This window comes from Felis catus, chromosome B4 (assembly GCF_018350175.1).
Source record: "Felis catus isolate Fca126 chromosome B4, F.catus_Fca126_mat1.0, whole genome shotgun sequence".
Classification (NCBI taxonomy): domain Eukaryota; kingdom Metazoa; phylum Chordata; class Mammalia; order Carnivora; family Felidae; genus Felis; species Felis catus.
The window spans coordinates 103742369-103766531 of NC_058374.1; the positions used below are offsets into that span (position 1 = coordinate 103742369).

The window sequence follows — 24163 nt, forward strand, 5'->3', positions numbered from 1 at the left end:
ATCATTGAATTTAGGACTAGGGCTATAGCCTGGCCTTTGCCAAGTACTAGCCACAGAGACATAAGACCCTTTTCCTAGGAGACTTAAATTAAGCAAAAATTGACAATCTTAAAGATGTATGGTACAGATATCACCCTGGGTGATACTACTGGAAATTAATGCATTTTATAGTCCTTTGTTCATTGTTCCCTTTATTTTTTCAAAATAACAAACATTTTCATCAAAATGAGGATGCAAAACATAAAGTTCTGCTCTCAAGTAGCTCACACTAGGGTGTGAGACACCAGAGTATTGACAGCTAGTTACACTCCAATTACAGAGTATAAAGTATGTAATTTTTTTCTAAATATACACTAGCAAAGTAATTAAAGTTCTTATTATGAGGGTCATACAACACAGAAGAGACTTCAGGAGCAGGTTAAATTGATTGTGGAATGAATAGAGGTGTAGCAGGTAGGGAAGGGTGCAAATGGGGCAGGAAGAAGAAAGAAAATAGAACCAAATAATAACTGGCATTGCTTATAAAACTGCCACACTGCAAAAATGATGGGACACATTTCATAATAATAATTGATCAAATATAATATGAGCAAACAAGCTTGGAATTGATAGAAAGAGAACAATGAATCAAAAAGGTCTGAGGTTTCAGTCTCAAGTAAGTGGATAAGTAATGATTAACAATAACAAAGGATAGGTTTAGTGAAGAAAGATAGTGAATTTAAGATAGAGTAGATCTGTATCTGTATCTTTTTAAGTTGTATCTGTATCTTTTTAAGATACAGTAGATCACAATCATATTATGTCATATTTTTACCTCAATATTGTTATCCACTGTTTTAATGGAAGACATTGGAATAGTGTAATTTTACTTTTATATGATCAGGCCCGGTGTAGTGGTAGAGAGTTCTGCATTCTTGAAAGACTTGGAAGGAAATCCTATCTCAGCTACTACATAACTATGGAATCTTGAGAAATTCACCTCAACTCTATAAAATCAGAGTTCAGATAGGTATAGTGGTCAGCCAGGCAACGTAAATGAGCAGTCAAAATGAAGCCAACTGGATGAGGCAGTGATGAATTGGACACTTACGTCCCATTACAGAAGTCAACTATAAGTCATCTCTAGATAATTATTACCCAGCATGAATATAAACCTAGTCTTAAGGAAAGATTTTTATGTGATGTTTAAATATTAACAGCTAACTAAATCATACACACTTTCTACCAGTGAGTACATGCACTTGATCAATGGTATTGCTATGCTGACTTGTTTTCTGCCACTTTAGAGACGTGAGGCATCTTACTTCAAATCTCTGTCTGAGGTGGGAACAATCTATTTGACTTTGCAATACACATATTATTTATTAGCCTTTTTCTACATCCCTCATAGTAACATCTTCTTTAAGTTAAAAATCTCTTAGAAAAGAGCATTTGAAGAATATTTTGAACAAAAACCTTTCAAAGTTATAAGGGAGGGTCAAGTTGAAAATGAACCTAGTAATGGGAACAGTGTGCACAGTCTGGTTTTAAGTGCTTCAATTAAGATACCTGAGAGTAGGATGTATTATAGGATTTCAAATTTTCTGATGTTCATTTCAGGAAAGGCCCTTTTTAAAAAATTTTTTAACGTTTATTTATTTTTGAGAGAGAGAGAGAGAGAGAGAGAGAGAGAGACAGAGCATGAGTGGGGGAGGAGCAGAGAGAGAGGGAGACACAGAATCTGAAGCAGGCTCCAGGCTCTGAGCTGTCAGCACAGAGCCCAATGCAGGGCTCAAACTCACAAACTGTGAGATCATGACCTGAGCCCAACTCGGACACTTAACTGACTGAACCACCCAGGCACCCCTGAAAGGCCCTTCTTTTTAATGCTAAAAATTTTAGCTATGTTTAATCCCTGCAGTGATTAGGCCAGACTCTCCATCAAAGACATAGTATGTTTGAGCACGCTATACAACTATATTTAATACTCCTAAGGATGCTCATTTTTGCACATCTAATAATTATAACAACCGCAATTAACTGAGTCCTTATCCAGTGCCATGCATAGTCCTAGATGGGAATTTTTCAAACTGCCATCATGACTAAAATTTTTTAAATGAACTGGAATAAAATTTAAAAGAGCAGAAAATATCAAACTGCATTTCAGAAAGAAGTTGTATTTCTCAAAAAAATTTTTAAGTGATAAAGAAGTGTGTATGTGTACACAGAATCTGAAGCAGGTTCTAGGCTCTGAGCTGTCAGCACAGAGCCCAACACGGGACTCGAACCCACAAACTGTGAGATCATGTCCTGAGCTGAAGTCGAATGCTTAACCGCCTGAGCCACCCAGGTACCCCTGTGTTTCCTTTTTGTAGGTCATGGTCAAAAGAAATATCAAAATCTCTGCGCCAGCTACTTCAGATCTATTTTTTTAAACCGCAACACAACAGTTTAAATAGATGTTAGTACTCCAGTTTTACATACAGAGAAAGTAAGACACAGACAACATAAGTGACTTGTCAAATGCTACAGGAACTATTACGTGACCAAATTGGAATTTAAACCCTTAATGTTTGATTACCAAAGCCTATATTCTTTCTCCTATAAGACATTAAAGTAGAAAGTGGAGTTTCATTGACACAAGGTGATACTTACTCGTTCACTGGAGGGGTTGATTACTTGTGATTGGTTGATTTTTTTTCCTTCTACTTTCAATTGTTGAAATAATTGCTTATAAGGAAACTGTTAAAGTAGTATTTTAGATTTCCCAGGACAATCTGACTGTAAGAAAAAATAATTTAAATCTTGGCTAGATAAATATACCACATGTAGCTTTTTATTATTATGTTTGGTGATTTGGATCTTAAGTGCTGCTTCCTTTAATTACTAGCTATTTTTTCCTATAGGTAGATAGTGATGAATTTAATATTTCCTTCATCAAATCAAATGAAGAAAATAAGACCATAGAAATTAAAGATTTGAAAATATTCACAAGGTATTCTGTGGTAATCACAGCATTCACTGGAAACATAAGTGCTGCATATGTAGAAGGAAAGTCAAGTGCTGAAGTGATTGTTACTACTTTAGAATCAGGTGAGGCATGTTTTCCATCATTGCTAAAAATGGACAGATTTAAGTGTGTTTCTTAGAGTTTCTCACACCACCCCCTAAAAAAGGATACGTGTCACAAGAAATTTTTAAAGTGTATGAAATACAAAATATAAAATTGAGTGATCCACTGTAATTGACAAAAGTGAAGTTTTCTGTTTACGTTTTTTAGGCATAGTGGAGTTGTGGAGAATAATCAGTTCTTGGAAATACAAACAAATTAGCTCATGATAATGTACTGAATTCTACTTTTTATACTTATTTAAACACTAAATATTTCAGAAATTGAGGTACCTTGCCTATTTTCCAACAGTCTATGGCCACTAATGCTTCATGTAAAATTCTGTCCATTATTTCTGTCCATGAATTAAATGCACATGAAAGTGATAATACTCTATCATTATGTATCTGGAATTCAAAATTAGAATCCAGGTCATGCTTACCATATCTGTTTTCTTCACCTAATCAAATGACATGTTTTATTATATAACCTATTTAATAAATGTCAGAATCCATACAGATCATACAGATTTCCTCAAGTTCCTCCAAACAGGGTCTGAATGAATAAGATTATAACCAATAGGAATTAAGTGTGGAAAGTCAGCTTCCCAGAACTTGCTTGCCCTGTCCTCCTTCAGACTCCTGATGTTCTTTGCCACCAGATATATCTTTGGAAAGAGCACATGAAGGGATGTGTTGCTATAGTTTTTTTGTTGCTATCTATAAGGTAAGTATAGGAGGTAAAAAATGTTTTTCAGCTAGTCTTTTCATTGTGTTATATACTCTATTGTCTATAAAATTATGGTTCTACATTAAAAGATAACACCTTATCCTCAGCACCTAAAATTTCATGTTTCCATTTTGCTGCCACATATATTCCAGATATCTATTTTTTATGATACTTTTACACTTCTCCCTCATCCTACCTGTGAGAAAAGATGTTGCTGAATTTATTCCCACTCATACCATAAAGCACTGATTGTCAGATCTTCATGTGCTATCTCTCCCCAAAATTTTTTAGTTTAATAAATTACTACTAAACCTCTAAGAGTAGAATTTGAGGTGTAAAATAAAAGATATTTGGAGAATAAGAAATTCTTTCCAACATTCAGAGAATTATTTCACTTATCCAACCTTAAAACTGATCTGATTTTTAGAGAAGTCTCTTATTAAAATATTTTTATATCACATAAATGTATACAAGCAAATGTGAAAATAAGTCTTGAGCCGATTTAATTTTTACTTTAGTTATGCATTTTTCCACTTAAAGTGTGATATTTGGCACTATAACATGTTTATCTGTTTCTCTTTTTTTCCTCACTATTATGTATTTACTTGTTTTTTTTGCCTGCTACAGGGCACTATCTATAGAGATATTTGCCAGATGACAAGAAATAAATAAAGATAATAAAGCTTAAGCATCTGAACTATTGACAGTCAAGTATTAACAGCCTTCTTCATAGGAATTCCTTCACTTAGTATGGAAGATATGTCCATTTCAATTTGGTCAAAGTAGATAATTCATGCAATCAGTCACTTGTATAAAGCACACTAATTATGCAGCAAGAACTAATTACTTTATTCATAAATTGATTTTATCTTCACGTGTATCATTTTCTTTCATGATAGTTTACTGATACTTAGCTGCTATATGTTAGGCTAATTTTTATCACAAATAAAATGGAATATCTAAAATATATAAAGAACTCTCAAAACTCAACACTTAAAAGAGGTCCAATTATAAATTGGCAAAAGACATGAAGAGACATTTCACAACAAAGGAGAGAGAGTGGGCAACTAAACTCACGATAAGATAGATTTTCAACACCACTAGCTATTAAGGAAATGCAAATTAGGACCATAATGAGCTATCACTGTGCATCTACTACAACAGATAAAATAGTAATTTAAAAAAGGGTGATGGATGGGGCGCCTGGGTGGCTCAGTCGGTTGACTGTCCGACTTCGGCTCAGGTCATGATCTCACGGTCCGTGGGTTTGAGCCCCACGTCGGGCTCTGGGCTGACAGCTCTGAGCCTGGAGCCTGCTTCAGAATCTGTGTCTCCCTCTCTCTGACCCTCCCCTGTTCATGCTCTGCCTCTTCCTGTCTCAAAAATAAATAAAACATTTTTTAAAAATTAAAAAAAAAAATAAAAATAAAAAAGGGTGATGGTGCCAAATTCTGGCAAAGATGCAAAGAGACTGGTTCTCCCCTTCATTGCGACTGGGAATGAAAGAGGGTACAGCCACACTGAAAAATAGTTTGGCAACCTTTTATAAAACCAAACATGTACTTAGAGCACATTACCTAGCAATCATACTCTTGGGCAGTTATCACAGAGAATTAAAAATGTATGCTCACACAAACACCTGTAAATGAATGTTAATAGCAGGTTTCTTAGTAATAACAAAAACTAGAAACAACCCAAATGTTTTTCTGTGATTAAATAAACTTTGATGTATCCACAAATGAAACACTACTCAGTAATAAAAAAAAAATAATAATAAAAGAATGAACCATTGATACATACAACAACTTTGATGGACCTCAATCATTATTCTGTTATTTTTCTTAAAAGGACAGAACTCTGGAGGACAATGGTTAGTGTTGTGGGGATGCATGGAGTGTAAATACAAGGGAGACCAGGGGGAAGTTTCTTTATGGTGCTGGAATAGTTCTGTACCTTATTTCTGGTGATGATTGCAGGAATGTATACATGGAATGAAATTGCACAGAACTGCACACACATTTATGAAAGCATGAAAAAATGGTGAAATCTGAATACGATCTGTAGTCTAATTAAGAGTCCTGTACCAATGTCAATATCCAGGTTTGATATTAAACTACAGTTAGGTAAGTTGTCACCACTGGAAAAAGCTGGGGGAATGTTCCAGGGGACTATATGTCCCATTTTTTGCAACTTCCTGTGAGTCTATGTTATATTTAAATAAGAAGTACAAAAAGTCACATAAATGCCTTCTATATAAAAATATATACATGTAAAAGTCAAAATAAATAAATGACCCAACTAACTGGATCACCATTATGATTCCTGTGACCTATAGATGTTGATGATTCTGCTGTGTATCAGCCATTTTGCTTGTTTCCATAATATATATAGTTTTAAAAGTTTGTGTAACATAGTTTATAAACAGAAATCTAAGCAAATAATTTGTTTATGTAGATTAAAAAGGAGGGCACAATTTTAAAAACTTAACTGCTTAATATTTTATTTTAGTCCCCAACGATCCACCTAACAATATGACATTTTGGAAGATACCAGACGAAGTTACAAAATTTCAGTTAACATTTCTTCCTCCTTCTCAACCCAATGGAAATATCCAAGTATACCAAGCTTTGGTTTACCGGGAAGATGATCCTACTGCTGTCCAGATTCACAACCTCAGTATTATCCAGAAAACTGACACATCTGTCATTGCAATGTTAGAAGGACTAAAAGGTGGACATACGTACAATATCAGTGTAAGCATTCATAGCTTTTAATTATTTACCTATTTTACAAAGTTAGTTTACAAACTCACCATTCAAAAATACTGAAGCTTATGTATACACTAGATTTCTTGTATCTTGTTGTAGGATTGTGTGAGACATGCCAACAGAAAATAATATGCAGAGAAATGAAATTGCTTATTTCCTATTATAATACAGCAAGTACTGTGAAAACATGTAGATAACAAAAAAGTTTCTACAACAATAGTAGAAATCCAGAAATAAAGGAGAAAGAAAAGGCATGTTAAAAGAGAGCAGTGATATGCAAAGAGATAATTCTACCTAAAGGAAAGCTGTTAATGTGTGCTTATAAATGGAAAACGGAAAAGCAAATTTCAAAGGCAAAGGGCAGATGTAACTACATGTTTGAAATTCACGTGCATTTCATGTAACAATTACTAAAGCTAAGTATTTTACATCCTAATCCTAAATTATCCATTTTAGAATATATAGGTGTATGTTTATATACATACAAACAGACACATACACATAATTTATTTCAAAAATGTATTTTTGTGGCATCTCTTGAAATTTTCAAATAGAATTATATGGTTCTGAATATCATCTTTTAATAAAGATAGTGTTCACGCTAAACCTTCAGGTAGCTTAGCAAACTACTTTTCCTACCACTTGTTTTATGATTATTGTGTAATCATCAGAATACTGTTATTAATAATTTATATTCATATGTATGTTTTTCTCTGTATATATTGTATCTATATATCTGCATATCTTCATTTCTTCCTTCACTCACTGTGCTGCTAGGGTTCTTGTTGTATATCCCATTAAATGAACCACTACTGTGAAAGATCTGTTAGAGGGAGGGTGGTTAAGAGAATGAACTGATCTGGGTTCACATCCTGATTCTGTGGTTTGTTTCTGGGCAGTTGCTTCAACTCTGTACCTCAGTTTTCTTACCTAAAAAAGAAAGAAAGAAAGAAAGAAAGAAAGAAAGAAAGAAAGAAAGAAAGAAAGAAAACAGTAAATTCTACTCTTGAAACTAATATTACACTATGTGTTAACTAACTGGAATTTAAATAAAAACTTGAAACAAAAAAAGAAAGAAAAAAAGGCAGTAATAGGAATAATGACTTCTTTTTAGGGCTTTGGTAAGGATTAAATTTATAGTTATGGGAAGTAGCGAGTGCTCCATCAGTTTTGCCTTTTGTGAATAAGAGAAAAAATTGAAATGAAACAAAGTACAATTAATTCATAATTTAAAGAGCAATAAAAAATTCTCTGTTCAGAAAATGCAATTTATAGCATCCTCAACTCCTAGGAATTTATTAGAAATGTATAATGTACACCTCTGTCTCGACCTAGTGAATCAAACCTGCATCTCTTCATTCAACAGGTTTACAAATGACTTCTTTGTACAATGCAATTTGAGTAGTGTTGCCCAACTTTTCATTTAGTATCTCACTTGAATGTTAGGTTACGCCATAAAGAAGCAAAAATAATGATGTGCACCATAATATCACTTTTCATTTTTAATACTTCTTTTCTTAAATTTACAACTTCAATAAAGGTCTCCTTTAGATATTTTTTAACCACATTGTCTAGGCTTGGCTTATTTGTCATATCTACCGCATCGTACACATTATTATGGTTTTAATTCAGTAAAAACATTCCCAAAGTATCTCTAGTGTAGAAGGGGGACACTAATTTAGAAAACAAGTTAATAAGTTCCAATAAACTTGGATTGTGTTTGTCAATGAACTTGGGCAAGAATAGAGTCTTTGTTTTATAGAGCAAAATGAAGTGAATAAAAGAAAATTCTGTATCTACAGCGTCCTAAGAATAAAGTTAATTGAAAGGATTCACATTTGTGTGAATCACCCTCTGTCTATACAAACAAGAATGTTTTATGTGTATATGCTACATTATGCAGGTTACAGCGTCAGACACTTTGGGGCAGGGGTGAAGAAGGGCATAAAGGCCAACTTTCAGAGGGATGATTTAATACAGGAAAACAAGAAGGTTGAAGGAATAGGATTTCATCTCAGAGAAGGGAAAAAAAAGAGGGTCTTGAATATGGATTTAAAGGAAGCCAGAGTTACCTAGCTACAGAGAGAAGGAGCAGATGTTAGAGTAGATGAAGGAGTATAGACGTAGTGGCTTTTCTGTGTCTATTCCTCCTACAGGTTCACATTGAAGCCACATCCTTTCCTGGTCACTAGGACAGGGCTGTTGAGGTCACTCAGCCTCTGTTCTCAGGACTTAGTACTGTAAAATCAGTTTTAAGAACTACTTTATTATTAACATTCTTCCTATACATATTGTATTCATTTGAGTAAGTGCAAGAACAGTATAATTAATAGACTATATGCAGTTGTTCTTAAAAATGGAAACGGTTTAAAATTACATATGACAATAATAAAAGTAGTAACAAGATGGTTCTCTCCTTTAGGTTTATGCGATCAATAGCGCTGGCGCAGGGCCAAATGTTCAGATGAGAATAACCATGGACATTAAAGGTACATACATGAGCTGTCTTCCTGTGAAATACTGTTGTCTTTTTAAAAAATAATTTTTTAAATTTAAATCCAAGTTAGTTAACATATAATGTAATAATGACTCCAGGAATAGAATTTAGTGATTCATCACTTACATAACACTCAATGCTCATCCCAACAAGTGCCCTCCCTGATGCCCATCCCCCATTTAGCCCATCCCTCCACCCAACACCTTGCCAGCAGCCCTCAGTTTGTTTTCTGTATTTAAGAGTCTCTTATGGTCTTAATAAAAGAGTAATTATAATTAAATTCTGTAATTAGCGTTAACGATGTATGTAGTCAAGCTTTTAAATGATGCACATGTGGGTGCCTGGGTGGCTCAGTCCATTAAGCATCTGACTCTTGATTTCAGCTCAGGTCACAATCTCACAGTTTGTGGTATCAAGCCCTGTGTCAGGCTCTACGCGATAAATAAATAAACATTAAAAATTAAGTAAATGATGCATATGCAGCAATAAGAATACATTAAGTAATAAACACTGCTTACTAAAGCTATACTTAAAATGTATAAATAATAATGCAAATTATCACCTTAAATAAAGAGAGTGCCCACCTGCTATTCATGTTATATTTCTTTCCCTCTAAATTTAATAATGTTTTCTGAGGCAAATTTTATAGTCTGTTAGTTTATGTTCTTAATATTATTGAAAATTCATTGTTCAATTACCCATAACTAGACTTTGACTAGTTTTAATTAAATTCCTTGACTGATCTTTATCTTGAAAGTAAAATTATTTTCAGTTAATCAAATGGCATTTACTGAACTACCATATATTGAACTTCATGTTTCTGACTATAAAGTAAATCTATCAATTCATTACTATGACAGGTATTGTTTATAGAAAATATAACTAAAATTTGGAGGCTCCCTGCCCCACACAAATCAATCCCATGAAAGCCAAAAAAGATTGTTAAGAGGATTTTAGAGCTTTTCAGGCATTCAGGATACTTTCTCTTCCAGACTGAAAACATATGTGCAAATATGCCATCTCTCAAAGCATCTGTAATAAAACCTGCAGAGAGATAAAAACTGAAGTGTATGGACCTTTAGTAGAAGCTTCTCTTTCTGAAGCAAAAAGTAACTTTTCTTAGTCTTTGGTAAGGACACCAGAGCACAGTGATTAAATGTTCTAGCGCTAGACTGAGTCTAGGGTCAAACTGCTGAGACTGAATCCTCGATTGGCCACTTGATATCTGCTTCACTTAAGGCAAGTGTCTTAACCTCTACAAGCCTGTCAAATGCAGATAATGCTGGGGCCTACCTCACAAATCGTTGTGAAGATTAAAAGAGATAATCTTTGAAAAACCCTTAGGACAGTTCCTGGAAACTAGTTCTATTAAGAATAAGAAATATTCACTATAAGGTGAAGCTGATAAAGTTTATCTTTTAATCAATGGTAGTTTATATAATTGTGATATTATTTAAAAGTATTAAGATTTGGTTTTAATGACATACTACATACTTAGAATGTACTAATACATAGAGTCTTCAAAAACCTTGGCTATTTTACAAAATGACTTCATAAAAGAAGTATATCATACCATCTTAGTTTCTTTTTGTTATTCAGTAGCAGACAGGTAAGTATGAAGGTAACAATAGGCTCATTATATTAATTCTTTAGCAGAACTTCCTCTCTCTGTTGCTTTGTTCATCCCGGGGTGAGGGATGAACTGACTTTCCACTCCTTAGAACAGATAGACTCATGATCAGTTGTCTAAAGAAAATATGTGAGTACCGGTGGCCATGGTGGGGAGCTAGAGAAATATTTTTTCCTAGTAATATGCATGATTGGTAGTGGTGACATGAAATGATGAAATAATAACAGTCTCCACTTGTTGGAATGAGCACTGGGTGTTATATGTAAGTGATGAATCACTAACTTCTACTCCTGCAACTACTATTACACTATATGTTAACTAACTTGGATTTAAATAAAGTTAAAAAAATAGTAGTCTCATTAAATTTGCATTTGACAAATAATATCAAGTTGGATAGCCATGTCCAATGCCAGGTTCCTTTAACTAGAAACCTTTTCTTAGGGACTCCCCAGTAGCCTGGCTGAGAGTTTCTCACCCCAAAACCTGAGGCTCTTGCTGCTGAACCCTTCATTTCTTCTTCTCATACGCAGGTACTAGACCTGTGATCTGTGGTCTAAAGGCCCTTGCCATCTACTCCTGTTTACTGTTCCTTGATTCTTCATGGATATTTCCTCCAATAAACTTCTTACACATCTAATATTATAATAGTCTTTATATCTAAGAGGAGTGAGGTAAAGGATCAAGCCAAAAAGATTTGATTCAAATCTTGATATTTACCTTTTATAGCCATGTGACATAAGGTAATTTCCTCATTAATAAAATGGAAATGATATTGCCAATTTTATGGCATAATTTAGAGGCTTTAAAAATTAATAAATATGGAAATTGAAGTTTGAATAAGCAACTTGCTGTGCTCAAACAGCTGGTATACACATATAGCTATGAGATGAAATGAAACAAGAAGTGCTCCTACAAATACTGATTTGGGAGATATTTGTATGCATTGGTGATAAAGTATAAATTATCATGGCACTTTTGGAAATTATTCTGGCAATATCTTTTAAAGTTAGAAATATTCATATCTTGTGTTCCAGAAATTCTATTCTTGGAAATCTATTCCATGGAAATAAAAGGATCAGTAAATAAGGCTAAATATAAGTCTGGTCATTGCAACAAATGTTCAAAACCTGAAGGAAAAGTGAATTCCCGTTATTAGATAAACGATTGAATAAATATGATGTTGTCACAGTATGATAGGCAGCATAGTCATTAAAAAGAGTGAGTCAGCTCCATACTTGGTGACTTGAGAAGACTTATATAAGATATATTTAAGTGAAAAAAGCAACATGTGGAGTGATTATAATACATAATATAGAATACATAATATATAATAAAGAATCCATTATCTATGACTTTATGTATTTTATATGGTTATGTGAACATGGAGAAAAATATGGGAGGATATCAGCCATATGTTTGGTGTGGATAACCTGGGAGAGATGCTGGCATGACTAGAATAGAAATTGATGAATCAGCTAAAGGAAATAAAAGAAGAGCCCACTAAAATATTAGTATGATTTAATCCAATTATAAAAATTATATGATTGAGAGCATATATAATTTGAATTTTTGTTAATATGTGAAGAGGAGTCAGATGCCTGAAAATCACACCCGAGTCCCATTATCTCAAGCAAGTCTGAAGTATATCATTAAACCATCAGGAGATAATAATTGCTAAACATCTGTTGTATTCAAACAAAACTCTGTTTCATTTGTTATTTGTGTTTGTCATCATTTTATCTGTAAATCACCTGCATGAAATGAGAATTTAAATTTTTTTCTCCTCTTCAGAAACAAAAAATCAATTGCAGTGATATTTCTTCTTTGTTTAAAGCTCCAGCACGACCAAAAACCAAACCAACCCCTATTTATGATGCCACAGGAAAATTGCTCGTGACTTCAACAACAATTACAATCAGAATGCCAATATGTTACTACAATGATGATCATGGACCTATCAAAAATGTGCAAGTGCTTGTAACAGAAGCAGGAGGTATCAACTGTCAACCTGTCTCGTTAAATTTTAGAGTATGAATTGTTGAATGCTAAAGAAATTTCAGTTCAAAATTAGTAATACTAGGTTGACTACCAATTACCACACAACTGTTGAGCTTAACAGATTGCTAATATTATCATTAGTTATACTAACCATTAATTTATGCCTAAACTACTTGAACAAGATAAGAAAAGGCATAGTTACAGTATGTGATTTACTTTTTCCATATATTGATAGGATTGTTTGAATTTGGCAAGATGGAGTCTTGATAGGTTCTTTGGAGGTATGAACAGAAGAGTTACCCTTTACTGAGAGATGTTCTTTTCTGTACCTGAGAAGTCATCCTCCACAGCAAGCCTATAGATTCATTTGTGATGGGGAAAGATAGGATTTCCTGTTTATGTAGGTAGATCAGCTGAATTATCCCTGGTGGTTCATAGAGTGACAGATGTTGCATCCAGATTTTCCTCATGTAATTATAGAAACGTTCTTCAGAAATGTCAAAATACATTCATCTGTTACTTATAATTATTATCCTTTCTTCCTGAAAATAGCTCAGCATGATGGAAATGTAACAAAGTGGTATGATGCATATTTTAATAAACCAAGGCCATATTTTACAAATGAAGGCTTTCCTAACCCCCCATGTACAGAAGCAAAGACAAAATTCAGTGGCAATGAAGAAATCTACATCATAGGTGCTGATAATGCATGCATGATTCCTGGCAATGAAGACAGAATTTGCAATGGACCTTTGAAACCAAAAAAGCAATACTTGTAAGTATAGTTGGTGCTGACTATGCATAATGATAGCAAGCTAATTAACATCTTTCATTCATCCATCTGCCCATCCTTCCATCTTTCTAGTAAGCACTGGGCATCCATAATGTAGCATGACCTAACACATGGTAAAGATCAACATGGTAAAAATCAACATGGTGAGATATTGTCCTTACATTCCATAAATGTACAGTTCTGTAGGGAAAGTAGGCATGCTTCAGAGTAATTATGAGTTGATATGGTAAGTGACAGAAGGACAATATGAAAAACATGTATTGGAGAACATGGATAGGAGAATTTAATTCTTTCTGTAGAGGATAATGTGACTAACATAATATTTTGTGCTTTTCACCCATTATTTTGCAATACATGCTAATATATGGGTTTTAGAAATGCCATCCTAGTCTTTCATTTGATGACAGCTTCAGTTTATTGGAGTCATAACAATAATTTTCTCCTCTTTGTATTATCAAAACTCTGAATTAGTGATTAAAATCCTTTAATCACTAATATCTTTAATCACTTTAATATCTATCATTTTGCAGATCATAATAATCTAATGTATTAAAAACCACTTCTGATATTCTGGATTTATTAAATGCTCTGTTAAATTAATGATTGGCTCCTGTTAAATTGACTATATTATTTTTTGTCATAAACTAGTTTCATGTTTGCCTGCTAGTTAAAGCATTATTAAATTCTTTATAAACATCCTAGGTCAAGTTAACATTAGAAAAGTAGAGAAGTCAGGCATTTGAAAAAACAGAATGCTCTATCATCTATTATTAAGTACAGTTACTTTGGCTATTACCTAAAATTTAACCATCATATATATGACAGCTATGAAAAACAATATACTAAAAAATGTAATTTTTTTATTTTGCATATTTGCAAATATGCAAATATTGTTTATTTTGCATATTTGCAACACAGACTCTTTCATATAATCAATAAAATCATAAAAATTTGAGAATAGTAGAAATTAAATTGTAAAGTGAAACTTTAACATAAACTTTAACATAAGTTTGTTTTGTATTTTAAAATGCCTGGATATCTATAGTTTTTAAGTAAGATAAATTTCAGTTGTCTCTGAATTTGTTAGAACCACCCATTATGTACCATTTTCTTTTTTTTATGTCATAAAAACATAGAAAGTAAAAATACAGCTGGGCACACAGCATTAAGAAGCATTTTTCTTAATTTGTTAACATGTGAACAAAATAAATTCTATATGACCATTCTAAATCTAGTTCACTGGTATTTTCAAAGGTTGTTGAGGATAAGTTATTGTACTCTATAAAGTATGTTTGTGTAATACACTTTCACACAGACATGAAATAATTCATTCTAAACCAATCTATGAGGAATGTAATCTACTTCATCTGATTAAGCTACTGGGACTGCTCAAGAGTCTGACCAAATTTTTAGTCATTCTCTCGTGTGCAGGATAATTATTCATCTCCCATAAAGATAGGATATATTGCTCTGATGGCAATTGATTTCTAAGTTTACATCTTGTAAATACATTTTCTTTTGAATAAAAATGTGTATTTTTCATTGCTATTTGTTAAATTATTCATAGAAGAAAATCATATAGCATGCAAATTGTTGGTTTTTAATTTTTTTATTTCATAGATTTAAATTTAGAGCCACCAATGTTATGGGACAATTTACTGATTCTGATTATTCTGATCCCGTTAAGACTTTAGGTAAGATATATTTTGTAATTTAATTTCACTGATAATCTCAACATGCTAATCACAGTTGTAACATTCACTAGCGAATATATTAATCCATGACTAATTTTCTCAAGTATAAATTCACTTCAAGGTTAATTAGCCTTTCAAAGGAAAAAATAGCATTTGTGATATTGTTTTAAGTGATGTATGATCCATCTATTCAAATCTGGACATAGATTTTAATATGGTATTGTTTCTATGCTGATGTATACTAACCTTATACTAAGCAAGTATTTACTTGATTGTTTAATATACAATCTTATATGTAAAACATTTTTACTTAATAAAAAAGAAAAAGATTTATGGAAATTTTCTTGAAATAATCCTAAAAACTAGAAAATTACCAGCCATTTTAAATTTTATTTTCTTTCTAACCAAGTCTTTCATGAGTTGTTTTCTATTATATCCATGTAATCAGGACTGAATAAAACATAAGTACAATTTAGTCAAATGCAAGTATTCGCCTCCTCCTCCTCCTCCTCCTCCTCCTCCTCCTCCTTCTCCTCCTCCTCCTCCTTCTCCTCCTCCTCCTCCTTCTCCTCCTTCTCCTCCTCCTCCTCCTTCTCCTTCTCCTCCTCCTTCTCCTCCTCCTCCTCCTCCTCCTCCTCCTCCTCCTCCTCCTCCTTCTCCTCCTCCTCCTCCTCCTCCTCCTTCTCCTCCACTCCTCCTCCCCCTCACCTCCTCTCCTCCTCCTTCTTCACCATTATTATCTTGTAGGCTCTTTGTGTGTACTAACTGATGGACTCTTCATGACTGTCTTTTAATTTACATCAGTAGTTTTCAACCAGAGTGATTTTATTCTCCAGGGGATATGTAGCAATGGCTGTAGCCACTTTTGGTGGTTACAATTATGGGTCCAAGCTACTGGCATCTAGTGGGGAGAGGCCAGGGAAGCTACTGAACATCCTATATTGCATAGCATAGCCCCCTCAGCAAAGAATTATTTAGTGCATAATGTCAGTAGTGCTGAGATTGAGAGAAGCTGTTCAGTACTAATTTTAGCTCCATTATATAGATGAGGAAACCAAAGTTCAGATTATGTAATTAAATGACTCTGCCAGGATTCTAGCACAGATCCCATAACCATTGCAGTACAAATACAGGATTTAGACCTGGATTCAAATCTTGACTCTGCTACTTGAGAAAATAACTTTTATAAACCTTAGTTTCCTTATTTAGAAAATGATGATGATAGTCCCCCTTCAGATTTAAATAAAATAGCATATGTAAAGATATTACTATTTCACAGTAAAAAAATTTTAATAGCTTTTTTTCAGATCAGTTATAATCAACGATTTTTAAAATATACTTTTTTAGGAGATCTTGTTTCCTTAGGATTTCTCTAAGTACATCACAACCCCTATTTTCTCTGTGTTAAGCTCTGAGAATGTGGACCGCTGTGTGTCATTCAGATCCATAACATAATACGAGCTACAACAGATTTCAGTGCGAGTTATGGCTGGAAGAAGTTAGATTTTTCCCATCATTTTCAGTTAGAAATTCTTATCCAGTTATGGAACATTAATTGTCTAAAATGCCAGCTTCCACAGCCTCTACTTAGTTAAGGCAATTTTGAACCTTGAAGATACAAAGAAAGGGCTCATGGTTTGCTCTATAGATGTTTTTAGAGGAATGACTTGAATTTCTTTGGCTATCCTGTCTAATTCCATGAAATGAATGGCTTGATTAATTTACCAAGTAATTAAATCATTTTACAATTGGCTGACAAGCCTGTGGTTTTGAAATTGTGTGGAGTATTTCTTCATTGGAGAGGTGAATTTATCACACCCTGTCATCACCACAGTGAAGTAAATGTCTTGATGGCATCAGCATAATTTGTTAGGTTATATAGCATTCAGAAACTGTTTCCACCACCAAATGGGGATCCTGGTGTGTGTACTGATGGAAGAGAAAAGACATAGACAAAGTGGATAGCTCATGTGTCTCAGGGAGATGACATTTTGTAGGAGGAGCACTAAAGAAATTGCCTTGCTCTGTAGTTTGTCATGTACCTTGTCTCTCATAGATGGCTGGTGTCATGCAGATTATTGATGTGAGGATACATTCAGTCAGTTATCTGAGAGACGAAGTTACGACATCCAGGGTAATCGGAATGAAAAGGGGGAAAGTCAAGTCTCAGAAACCATGGTGTGCATGGATACGATTCCTCACATTCTGCCAAATGGCTTCCCTCCGGCCAAGGCTGGGCCTCATCTAGTACTTTGGCTGCAGGTAGTCTCAAGGTGCTCCTCAGTGATGCTCTTCTTTTTCTTCCTTTCTCTCACAGCCAATGCAGTGGAATAAAATCATTAATTCTAAAAGGTAGCAGAAATATACCATCAGTTCTCTGGTTCTTTGAAATCATGACAGTCTCCTCCCTAAGTCATCCAGGTGCAAATGTTTGTGTGCCTTGGTAACAGCAGGAGTCAAAAGGGAATGTAAGATATGGAACAGAAGGCAGAGCACAGGAGCCTGGCAAGGTTAGCGAAGGAAGCACTGCTGAAACATAGATCGGACGTATAAGGTAGAAAACCATTGGGTGTTCCATGCATCTATGCTCAAATTTTACAAAGTGCATATATTATTTATAGACCAGAGACATAAGGACAGGCTGCTCCTTAGAGTTTCTCCCATGGACTCTCTTCTGATAAACAGTGGCTTTGTATTAGGCTTTATATTATGCTTATTCTGGGTTGAACACATAGAGTTCTACTATCTAGATAGTCATTTATAGTTAGCAAAAGAGCAACAAGCAGGAGTGGAGAAGATGACTAGGAGTACAACACTGAGTTGTGGTGAAAGGAGATGTTCAGATTTGAAGTATGGAGTGTATCATTAGAGCAGAATTCCTCAATGTCTAGACAAGTAGCCCAGTCATTTGGCTGGTTAATGGATTTACTACCATCAATTTCTGCCCTCACATTTTATCTGGCTATTGGATCTTGGGGTTCTGTGGATATCAGATTAACCCTGATGGGTCAGGCACCAAAGAGCACCCTCCAGAAATGGATCTTGTCCGTGATTTGACACTAATAAAAGGCCATGGAGTCATAAGAGTTTTTGGAAAAAGAACATTGCCAAGGAAGATATAGTAGAAGGACTCAAAAAGGAAATAAATTTGACCATTCCTACAGTGGTCAATGGCAAGAATAGTTTTGTGCCTGTGAGAATGGGAGCAAGCAAATAGTAAAATGCATTGGTATAATACCCTGCCGTCATCATAAGATTACAAAGGATGTTTGTGTCCTTGTTTCTCTCAAATATACCATGGATTGGAATAGATGATACCATTTACAACAGGTTAGAGGCTCCCAACATTCCTAACAAGTCTGCTGAGGACTTATGTGTGGATGTGATCTCAGACTTCAGTGAAAGAAGTGAAGGTACCATCTAGGTCATCAAACTACCAGTGGATACACATTTGTTCCCCAGTATTGAGCGTAGCACAGGCAATGATCTCCAGGCTAAGTTACCTATCAGTAAATCCTTCGGGATTTAAAAGCCTTCACAAGGCTGTCTTTTTAAGTTAGTGCAGAGTAAACATTTCTGTCATATTTGATAGTGGTTGCGCCTCTTAGAGATACAATTATTTGGAAGTTAAAATTAGGGGCAAAAGAATCACCACAGACTGATGAACTAAAAGGTTTAAGTTTAGTGAAAAGGGTTAACAAAAGTACAAATGAAAAGGGGCCAAGCAGGGCTTTGCTGAATAAGGATGAATGTGTGGAAGAGGAGTTTGTACTTAGGGAAATCTTTATGGCCTGTAGGAACAAACAAGGGAAATGACATATGCCATTATTTTAATCCTAAAGAAATACCTACAACTTACTTGATTTTGATTTCACTCAGCATTGAGCATTAACATTTTTATTAACAAAATTCATAAGAATCCTTAAACTCTTTTTTAAAATCCTCTTTAGGCACATCAGTTTATGGAAACTGCTCATAGGCAATGTTTTGATTACAAGGTTTAATTATAGAAGATTCCTGTGATTTAAAAAGCAGACACTCCTTTCTGCACCTTACAGGGCTTCATTAAAGCTGAACAAGATGAAACCTTAAACCCCATGGCAAAGGCACTCTATGATTGTTTTCTTTTGTCATAATACTTCTCATTTAATTACTGTGCTAACAATGAGAAGTTCCAATATGCTCACTTAGAAACAGAAATAGGGAGTCTCTATGTATTTTTTTTTTTTTGCAGCAAAAGGATCACTTGTCCCCAAGACACCAGGGGAATGAAGAAAGGTTTGTGATGTTAACGAGGCACTGGTAATGTGGTGCTGAACCTCATAAACTTTGCAGTCAGTCAGACATATTTTGGGCAGTATAGGGATATATTAAATTTATGTGACCTTGGGTCTGTTACTTAACAAATTAACTTCTGAAATCTTCATTCCAAAATGAGAATAATAATACCTCCCTCATAAGCTAACTGGAAGATTAAATCAGATGAATGAATGGATGAATGAATACAAAATGTTTATTAATAAAGATAATTGTGTATTTATATGCCAAGGCTTTTATGAGGGTTTTTATGCATAACCCCACATATTCTTCACAAAACTATTAACATAACTTCCTATTTATAGGTATCCTCAATTGATTGGTAAGAAATCTGAAAATGGGTTTTTAAGCAACTTGCCCGCCCAAGGTTACAGAGGTCGGACATGACAGTGCCAGCCTTTAGACCCAGGCAGCTGGACTCAAGCCAGTGCTGTGCTTGTAGCCGCTGTATACAGTGTCTGGAAATCTCTAAGTGTCCAATTGGGTTGCAATTGCGTTACTCTTAGAGCTTTTTCTGTTCCCATGGACTTCCTGTCCTTGCCTTGCCATTTTCTCTTTGCAACATTTTTAATTACTTCCAGCTGTTTTCTTTTCATCTTCTTGTGTTAGCTTTTGGAGATTAGCATTCACACATGAGTATGCTTTATTTTTGCACATAAAGATACAAAAATTCTTTTTGTTTTTTTTAAACAAGGAATAAATCACTTTTCTCTACACCCTGGAAACCACTGTTTATTATCTACTTTTAATATTTTGCCAAATTTATGCATGAAAATAATATGTCTTGGGTATTTTAACTTACATCTCTTCAATTATGAAACTGAGTGACTTTTAATACATTGTCTGTGCAGTTCTTGAATATCTTGGATGATTAGTACTGTTCAAAAGAGAAGAAGAGATCCTTATACTTAAATTCTAAGAATTTATTTTAAGATTAATAATAATTTTAAGATCTTTCACATGACATACCTCTATATCAAGAGGAAGATATGTCCTATGAGCTTTAGAACTCATGTAATTCAAGCTTTTCTTAGAGTTATAAAACTGGCTTAAGTCAGATCTGTCAGCTGAGTATAAATAATGATAATTTCAATCAAAAATACTTATGAAAAATAGTGATTTATAATTATGATTGCTTACTTACAACAGTACATTTTATTATGCAGATAAAACAATTTAAGGTGAACTTTTGTAGGATTTTAAGTCTAGTCAGGAAATGACTTCTGCCTATTACAAAAAGAATCATGTTTATATTTTCACGTGAAGAATTCAATTTTCTGTGGAAGGATCTGGAGACGTGCCTTCATTTTGTGCAGTAATGTTCTGTAGGTATATGCATAGCAGTGAATCAGAGTTTGTACTGGACAGCCATGGTACACTTTGTCCTTTCCTACTAGTACATTTGTAATACATGTGCCCAAAGGATTACATATTGTTTATTAATACATTATATGTCATTTCCTCACTCCACTTGGCTAGCGCTTTGAAATGGTAATCCAATCTCAAACACTTCTTTGTGGTCTATGAAATCATTTTTTTCCCCCACTGGGTTCTGAGGACCAGTGATTCAGTATTACCTGATACAGATTATTCTTTGTTCATCTTCATATGTTTCCTTTCCCAAGCATATTCAATTAGAGTCAGAATGTGAAAATTCATAAAAACAAGCCATTCATATGTTAATATATTAAAAAGAGGTATCTAAAATACTTTATGAGCTACATGCTGCTTTACAGTCTCCTAAACTTAGCTGGAGATGCTAGATGACCATGAAACTCTGGTAACTGTTTGTAAGATTCAGTGTTCATTCGAATCTACCATGCAAAATAGCCACAGGAACCCTTTCCTGTTGTTAACATTTTATAAGCACCAGTCCAGGGAAAAAAGGTGAAACACTAATCCTTGCATACTATACAGATAGCTAACCTATTTTATTTTGTCACTTAACTTTAATACTTTTTACAGTAAAATTATAAATTATAACTCATATAACTTAAAGTTGGTTATAATTATAATTAATAATTACTTAAAAGTAAATGATAAATACCTTGTATGTTCTTATTTGGTTCAATTCTGATCTTCAAACTGAAAATTTTCAGTATCTATTTCAAAACCAATATTTATATTCGTAAGTAAATTTATCAAGTATTTATTGAGCATTTACTATGTATCTGGTACTAGTCTCAGAACTTGGAATACAGTTTTGAATAAAACAAAGACTCCTGTCCTTTGGGAACTTTACATTATGGACAGATAATGAACCATGAGGATAATAAATAAATGTATTATAAGATATATTAAAGTGTGATGAGGGCAATGGAGAAAAGAAAAAGTAGAACAGAGTACAGAGGATATAGAAGGGGGAAGGCTGAAGTGAGGAAGTTGTAAGTTTCCATTTTAAATACGATGATGTCTTAGTCTGCTTAGGCTACCATAACAAAATACCATAGGCTTAAACAACAGAAATCTTTCTCACAGACACTAGAAATCTAAGAACTGAGTTCCAATCAATTTGTTATGTGGTGGGAGCTCTCTTCCTGGCTGGCAGGAGGCCTCCTTCTTGTTGTTTTCATATGGCTTTTCTCCAGTACATGCGCACAGAGGGAGAGAGCTAGCTTTCTGGTGTCCTTTCTTATAAGAACACTAGGTTTATTGGATTAGGGCCCAACCCTTATGGCCTCATTTAATGTTAATTACTTCCTTACTCCAAGTACAGTCACACTGAGAGATTAGGGCTTCAACATATGAATTTTGGGGGACACATCCATTCAGTACAAAGGAAGCGGTCAGTGTAGGCTTCTTTGAGATGGTGATATTTGAGCAAACCTCTGAAGCTTATGAATGGGTACTCAGATATGCAAGGGAAATATCTTTCCAAGCACAGGAGTAAGCTGGTGCAAAAACCCTCTGACCTGGTATGTTCCAAGAACAGTAAGTAGACCAGTTTGGCTTCAGTGGAGTTAAGGTGGAGATGGAAGTGGAAGTCAGAATGATAACAGGGAATCAGGGAGTTAATGAAGGAAGGACCAGATCACAGAGGCCACTGGAAGGACTGTGGATTTTCCTTGTGAGAGACGAGGAGGATTTTAGGTAGAAAGGTAATGTTTAAAAGGATTACTATTCCTTCTATATTGAAAATAGATGGGAAGAGAACAAGGATGGATACAAGAAGGCTTGTTAGGTGTCTATACAATAATGTATGCAAAACAAGATGCTGATCTGGCTCAGAATACAAGCAGCAAAGGGGATGAGAGATGAATACAGCTACACAAAGTTTTGAACAGTATAATGAACCCCCAAATACTCACTATTTGAATGTAATAATTTTTAACATTTTGTCATATTTGTTTTATTTATGCATTTGCTTTTTAATTTTTAGTATTTTAAAGTAAATTACAGAAAACATGATGTTCCACTATTATGTTTCCCTAATAAGTATATTTCTATTATATTGTCACAGCTAAATAAAAAATGATAAATCCTTGATATTATATAATACGATATGCACTTTCACATCATCCTCAGATTTTTTTCTCATACTATGTTTGAATCAGGATCCAAAAAGAGGTTCATACGTTATTTTCTATTGTTGTGTCTCTTAATCTTTTTTCTTCTTCCTCTTTTTTCCCCCATGTCACAGACACATTAAGGCAACCAGATAGATTGCTCGAAAGGAGGTCCCATATTCTGAATTTGTCTGATTGCTTTCTCTTGGTGTGATTTAATTTTTTCCTCCTTCCTCTACTTTCTTATAAATTAGAAATAAAATCTAAAAGTTTGAATATTCACAATTAACATTTTTGGCAAGGACATTTTGCAGGTGTTTCTGCCTAGATTTCAAATACCTCTCTTCAGGAGGTGTATAATATCTGGTTGTCTCATTTCAATGACGTTAGAATTGATCAGTGAGTTTAGTTGTAGTGACAACATGATCCTTCATTGGAAAGTTATTTTTCCCCTTTGTTATAACTAGCAAATAGTCTGTAGGATGATAGTTCAGCATCCTGTTCATATCCAGTTCCCTAACAACCTTCCTCCTACTCATTAAGGATACATTTATGATTGTTACCTAAATCAATTATTTTATTAGGAGTGAAAAACTAATTTCTAATTATATTATTCCTTCCACACTTATTAAACTGAACTCTCTTGTAAAGAGGAGCCTTATTGCCTTAACTAGAACTTTTTTTTTAATTCATAAAATACAGTCCATCTGAGAAAGTTAGGGGTAAAATGCTTAATTTTTCCTTTTAAAGTATGGAAATGGTAGTCTAGCTATAACCAGTGTTTACAAGTTAAAAGATTTTTGTATATTTTTTATTTCTCTTTCATTGAATAATATTAGAGCTTGTGGATTTTTATATATTGAATCTATTTCCACCAATTTCAGCTTTTATTCATTATAAAATTTAAATTGTTTCTTCTTTGGCCAGTAGGAACTTATGCAAGATGATCTTTCACTCTTTCCGTACCATTAGCCTTTGATAGCTTCTTAGCTTTCTTGCCCCACTAGATGTCCCAAATTCCTTTTGTTTTCTAACCACACTTTGGGATTACTACCTCTCCAACTTCCCCTCATTTCTTTTTTTTTAATGTTTTTTTTTGATAGAGTGAGACAGAGTGCCAGTGGAGGGAGCAGCAGAAAGAGA

General features: G+C 34.1%; 1 protein-coding gene and 1 long non-coding RNA gene across 7 annotated transcripts in view; one reads left to right on the plus strand and one right to left on the minus strand.

Annotated features, from left to right (window-relative positions):
* Positions 1 to 24163, plus strand: part of PTPRQ (protein tyrosine phosphatase receptor type Q) — a 255558-nt gene that overhangs the window by 180817 nt on the left and 50578 nt on the right. For all 3 annotated transcript variants that reach the window (XM_045062106.1, XM_045062108.1, XM_045062107.1), the window contains exons 45-50: positions 2886 to 3072; positions 6326 to 6570; positions 9008 to 9074; positions 12547 to 12705; positions 13263 to 13485; positions 15124 to 15197. In XM_045062106.1, the coding sequence (XP_044918041.1) occupies positions 2886 to 3072; positions 6326 to 6570; positions 9008 to 9074; positions 12547 to 12705; positions 13263 to 13485; positions 15124 to 15197 (955 nt within the window). The remainder of the gene's footprint in view (positions 1 to 2885; positions 3073 to 6325; positions 6571 to 9007; positions 9075 to 12546; positions 12706 to 13262; positions 13486 to 15123; positions 15198 to 24163) is intronic.
* Positions 1 to 24163, minus strand: part of LOC111561396 — a 166661-nt gene that overhangs the window by 68614 nt on the left and 73884 nt on the right. The window lies entirely within an intron of this gene.